The sequence below is a fragment of the Salmo trutta genome, unplaced genomic scaffold (assembly GCF_901001165.1).
Source record: "Salmo trutta unplaced genomic scaffold, fSalTru1.1, whole genome shotgun sequence".
Taxonomy (NCBI): Eukaryota; Metazoa; Chordata; class Actinopteri; order Salmoniformes; family Salmonidae; genus Salmo; species Salmo trutta.
This window is the reverse complement of record NW_021823254.1, coordinates 25,402-31,401: the sequence shown is the minus strand read 5'-3', so window position 1 is coordinate 31,401 and position 6,000 is coordinate 25,402. Positions and strand designations below refer to the sequence as shown.

Below are 6,000 nucleotides of genomic sequence, written 5' to 3'. Positions count from 1 at the left end.
TAACAGGCCAATCCACAAAGCTGCTTCCTGCGACTCTGCATGGAGATAGGGCATTTGCATGGGAATGATATGAAACCAACATCAGCCAGGTTTCTTTTCCATTGATATTGTTGTAGACGGTATTTTTTATTTAACTAGGCAAGTCAGTTAAGAACATATTCTTATTTACAGTGACGGCCTACCCCGGCCAAACCCTAACGACGCTGGGCCATTGTGCGCCGCCGTATGGCACTCGCGGTGAGGGCCGGTTGTGATACAGCCTGGAATCGAATCAGGGTCTGTAGTGCCACATCTAGCACTGAGATGCAGCGTCTTAGACCGCTGCGTCACTCGGGAGGCCGAGGATTCATTGTATGCTTACAGAGCAGACTGGAATGAAACTAAATATCATAAAACAGAACACTGTAAAAGTATATCAAAACCCTGTTGGCTGTTTCAATGTGTGTATCATGAATGAAACATGATAACTCTCTGGTATGAACAATATCACTCCCGGCACTTAGGCTAGCGAAGCTCGCAACAACGAAAAGGAAGTAACAGCTCTCCCTCTTACACACACAACTGCAAAAAATCTCACATAAATGGGGTCGGGTGAATGCGTTGATTTTCCTATTCTTTTGACTTACAGCTCGAACTGACCTATGGTTGGCCGAAACGATGTGCGCGGAGGCGGGACGTAAGCAGTCAGAGTAGTTAGTGCTATTCGGCTCTGAATGTGTTGAAACATCCCTAGTGAGAGCTTACTGAGTGGACAACTTTTTGTTTCTACTTTATTTTTCTTGAGAGTGATTTCTCGTTCAATTTTTCTTTCAGCTCTGTAATTTGTAAATCGTTGTACATCATTGGGAACAGCCCAAAGACAAGGGCAGAGACACGCAGTTGTTCCCGACCAGCTATCCACTTAATTTTTGGGGAGGAATTTACAGAAATATTAATACGATTCTGGATCTGGTCGTTTGTAAAGAAAGTAGACTACCGAAACGAACAGAACACAGCAGTAACATGGTTTTCATTCATCTTGACAATTGAGTTTTTTTGCAAGTGCCTTGACTGCAGACATCGAATTGAGAGGAGATTTGGGAGAAGTCGTCGAGGGTTCATGGGCAAAGAGTGGAACGAATACAGCCAATGATCCGATACATTTAATCTACATGCGTCCGCTTTCTTGAATGTGACAGTGGGGACATAGGACAGGATCATAGGACAACTCCGCAATATAATTGTATAGCCACTATATGCAATATGCTCTAGTGCTATAAAGGAAAGTTTTTCCTAGTATGAAAGTTAATACTTTATTGACTATTCTAGATTTTTTTTAAACTGGTGTTTTTTTATTTGTATCGATTTATTCCATGAGACATTGACTTCCCACCGTCCGTCAGTCAAAGCGAGGTTTTCCTTGTAATATTGTGACCACATTTTGTTTCCCTCATTCCCCAGTGAAACTGGTGTTTGAACTGTTGTCCGTGGCAGATGTGGTCAGTGTTGCGGCCAATGGGTACACGGCCCAGCTGACCGTGCCAGTAAATCACCACTTTAACCTTTTTGACACACACAACCGAAGGAGTTCGTTTATATTACGGATATTCTGGATGCCATTATGGAGTTCATATCCAGTCGCATTGCCCCACTTTGGCTGGTCCTGCTGGAGTGTTTGCTTCTGTCGACAGCAGAGGAAGGTAGGTCGGTTGGTTCATATTACCTCCTCTACAACGTTCTCAATTAAAAGGCTGTTTCATGTACTGTCGCCATGCTTATTGTCGACGAAAAATGTACTGTGGCGTTATTAGGGCACCTAATAGCTTATTAAAAATATGATTTAGACCTATTTTGCCTTCAACTTCAGATTGTTGTTACATTGTAACAACTGCACTGGTACGTTGTAACAGCCGCATGCTAGTTGTAAATCATCATGATGGTTAATCAATCCTACATCTACGTTTTTACTGTGTCATATTTTTATCTGTATGAAGAATCATAAGCCTCCACTATATAACTATTGCAATTAAACTCTGAGTGAGACTTCAGATTCACTTTTCACTTGTTGCATGTATCTTTTTGTTTATATATATATATATATATATATATAAATACACTGCTCAAAAAAATAAAGGGAACACTTAAACAACACAATGTAACTCCAAGTCAATCACACTTCTGTGAAATCAAACTGTCCACTTAGGAAGCAACACTGATTGACAATACATTTCACATGCTGTTGTGCTAATGGAATAGACAACAGGTGGAAATTATAGGCAATTAGCAAGACACCCCCAATAAAGGAGTGGTTCTGCAGGTGGGGACCACAGACCACTTCTCAGTTCCTATGCTTCCTGGCTGATGTTTTGGTCACTTTTGAATGCTGGCGGTGCTTTCACTCTAGTGGTAGCATGAGACGGAGTCTACAACCCACACAAGTGGCTCAGGTAGTGCAGCTCATCCAGGATGGCACATCAATGCGAGCTGTGGCAAGAAGGTTTGCTGTGTCTGTCAGCGTAGTGTCCAGAGCATAGAGGCGCTACCAGGAGACAGGCCAGTACATCAGGAGACGTGGAGGAGGCCGTAGGAGGGCAACAACCCAGCAGCAGGACCACTACCTCCGCCTTTGTGCAAGGAGGAGCAGGAGAAGCACTGCCAGAGCCCTGCAAAATGACCTCCAGCAGGCCACAAATGTGCATGTGTCTGCTCAAACGGTCAGAAACAGACTCCATGAGGGTGGTATGAGGGCCCGACGTCCACAGGTGGGGGTTGTGCTTACAGCCCAACACCGTGCAGGACGTTTGGCATTTGCCAGAGAACACCAAGATTGGCAAATTCGCCACTGGCGCTCTGTGCTCTTCACAGATGACAGCATGTTCACACTGAGCATGTGACAGACGTGACAGAGTCTGGAGACGCCGTGGAGAACATTCTGCTGCCTGCAACATCCTCCAGCATGACCGGTTTGGCGGTGGGTCAGTCATGGTGTGGGGTGGCATTTCTTTGGGGGGCCGCACAGCCCTCCATGTGCTCGCCAGAGGTAGCCTGACTGCTATTAGGTACCGAGATGAGATCCTCAGACCCCTTGTGAGACCATATGCTGGTGCGGTTGGCCCTGGGTTCCTCCTAATGCAAGACAATGCTAGACCTCATGTGGCTGGAGTGTGTCAGCAGTTCCTGCAAGAGGAAGGCATTGATGCTATGGACTGGCCCGCCCGTTCCCCAGACCTGAATCCAATTGAGCACATCTGGGACATCATGTCTCGCTCCATCCACCAACGCCACGTTGCACCACAGACTGTCCAGGAGTTGGCGGATGCTTTAGTCCAGGTCTGGGAGGAGATCCCTCAGGAGACCATCCGCCACCTCATCAGGAGCATGCCCAGGCGTTGTAGGGAGGTTATACAGGCACGTGGAGGCCACACACACTACTGAGCCTCATTTTGACTTGTTTTAAGGACATTACATCAAAGTTGGATCAGCCTGTAGTGTGGTCTTCCACTTTAATTTTGAGTGTGACTCCAAATCCAGACCTCCATGGGTTGATAAATTGGATTTCCATTGATTATTTTTGTGTGATTTTGTTGTCAGCACATTCAACTATGTAAAGAAAAAAGTATTTAATAAGATTATTTCTTTCATTCAGATCTAGGATGTGTTGTTTAAGTGTTCCCTTTATTTTTTTGAGCAGTATATATACAGTACACACTACCACTCAAACGTTTTAGAACACCTACTCATTCAAGGGTTTGTCTTTATTTGTACTATTTTCTACATTGTAGAATAATAGTGAAGACATTAAAACTATGAAATAACACATATGGAATAATGTAGTAACCAAAAAAGTGTTAAACAAATCAAAATATATTTGAGATTTGAGATTCTTCAAAGTAGCCAACCATTGCCATGATGACAGCTTGCACACTCTTGGCATTCTCTCAACCAGCTTCATGAGGTAGTCACCTGGAATGCATTTCAATTAACAAGTGTGCCTTGTTAAAAGTTAATTTGTGGAATTTCTTTCCTTAATGAGTTTGAGCAAATCACTTGTGTTGTGACAAGGTAGGGGTGGTATACAGAAGATAGCACTAGTTGGTAAAAGACAAAGTCCGTATTAGGGCAAGAACAGCTAAAATAAGCAAAGAGAAATGTCAGTCCGTCATTACTTTAAGTCATGAAGGTCAGTCAATACGGAACATTTTTATAACTTTGAAAGCTTCTTCAAGTGCAGTCGCAAAAACGATCAAGTCCTATGATGAAACTGGCTCTCATGAGGACCGCCACAGGAAAGGAAGACCCAGAGTTACCGCTGCTGCAGAGGATAAGTTCATTAGAGTTACCAGCCTCAGAAATTGCAGATGGGTTGGGGGTGCTTTGCTGGTGACACTGTCGATGATTTATTTAGAATTCAAAGCACGCTTAACCAGCATGACTACCACAGCATCCTGCAGCGATACACCATCCCATCTGGTTTGCGCTTAGTGGGACTATCAATTGTTTTTCAACAGAACAATGACCAAACACACCTCCACGCTGTGTAAGTGCTATTTTACCAAGAAGGAGAGTGATGGAGTGCTGCATCAGATGACCTGGCCTCCACAATCACCCGACCTCAACCCAATTGACATGGTTTGGGATAAGTTGGACCGCAGAGTGAAGGAAAAGCAGACAGCACATGCTCAGCCAATGTGGGAACTCCTTCAAAACTGTTGGAAAAGCATTCCAGGAGAAGCTGGTTGAGAGAATGTGTGCAAGCAGTCATCACGGCAAATGGTGGCTACTTTGAAGAATCTCAAATCTAAACCATATTTTGATTTGTTTAACACTTTTTTGGTTACTACATTATTCCATATGTGTTATTTCATAGTTTTGATGTCATCACTATTATTCTACAATGTAGAAAATAGTAAAAATAAAGAAAATCCATTGTATGAGTAGGTGTGTCCAAACTTTTGACTGGTACTGGAAATATTGTAACGCGTGTCGTAATGATTGGACCAAGGTGCAGCGGGAATGTGTATACTCATCTTCTTTAATTGGTAAAAAGAAGGAAAAAACAAACAAAACACGTATACAAACACAACAAACGACACTAACAGTCCTGTGCTGTGCTGTGCTGTGCTGTGCTGTGCTGTGCTGTGCTGTGCTGTGCTGTGCTGTGCTGTGCTGTGCTGTGCTGTGCTGTGCTGTGCTGTGCTGTGCTGTGCTGTGCTCAGACACTAAACAAGGAGACAACTACCCACAAATCCCATGACAAAAACACCCCTCTTAAATAAGTCCTTCAATTAGAAGCAATGAAGAGCAGCTGCTTCCAATTGAAGGTCAACCCCATCAACTAAACATAGAAATAGAAAGACTAGACTAGAACATAGAAATATACTAACATAGAACATTAACCAAAACCCCGGAACACTCTAAACAAACACCCCTCTACATAAATACATAGCCCAACAAACCCCGAACCACATAAAACAAACACCCCCTGCCACGTCCTGACCAAACTACAATAACAAATAACCCCTTTACTGGTCAGAACGTGACAAATATATATTTATGTCTATACAGTTGAAGTCGGAAGTTTACATACACTTAATTTGGAGTCATTAAAACTGTTTTTTCAACCCCTCCATTAATTTCTTGTTAACAAACTATAGTTTTGGCAAGTCGGTTAGGACATCTACTTTGTGCATGACACAAGTAATTGTTCCAACAATTGTTTACAGACAGATTATTTCACTTCTAATTCACTGTATCACAATTCCAGTGGGTCAGAATTTTACATACACTAAGTTGACTGTGCCTTTAAACAGCTTGGAAAATTCCAGAAAATGATGTCATGGCTTTAGAAGCTTCTGATAGGCTAATTGACATAATTTGAGTCAATTGGAGGTGTACCTGTGGATCTATTTCAAGGCCTACCTTCAAACTCAGTGCCTCTTTGCTTGACATAATGGGAAATTGAAAAGAAATCAGCCAAGACCTCAGAAAAAAATTGTATACCTCCACAAGTTTGGTTCATCC

At 42.9% G+C, this 6,000-nt stretch overlaps 1 protein-coding gene across 1 annotated transcript in view; it reads left to right on the top strand.

The window, feature by feature from the left end:
• Positions 1 to 688: 688 nt before the first annotated feature.
• The window catches only part of LOC115189913 (ephrin type-B receptor 4), a gene marked incomplete at its 3' end in the record, with an annotated part of 30,512 nt that continues 25,200 nt past the window's right edge, over positions 689 to 6,000 (top strand). Inside the window, 1 exon segment of the mRNA XM_029748417.1 lies at positions 689 to 1,679. Within this exon segment, the coding sequence (XP_029604277.1) occupies positions 1,601 to 1,679 (79 nt within the window).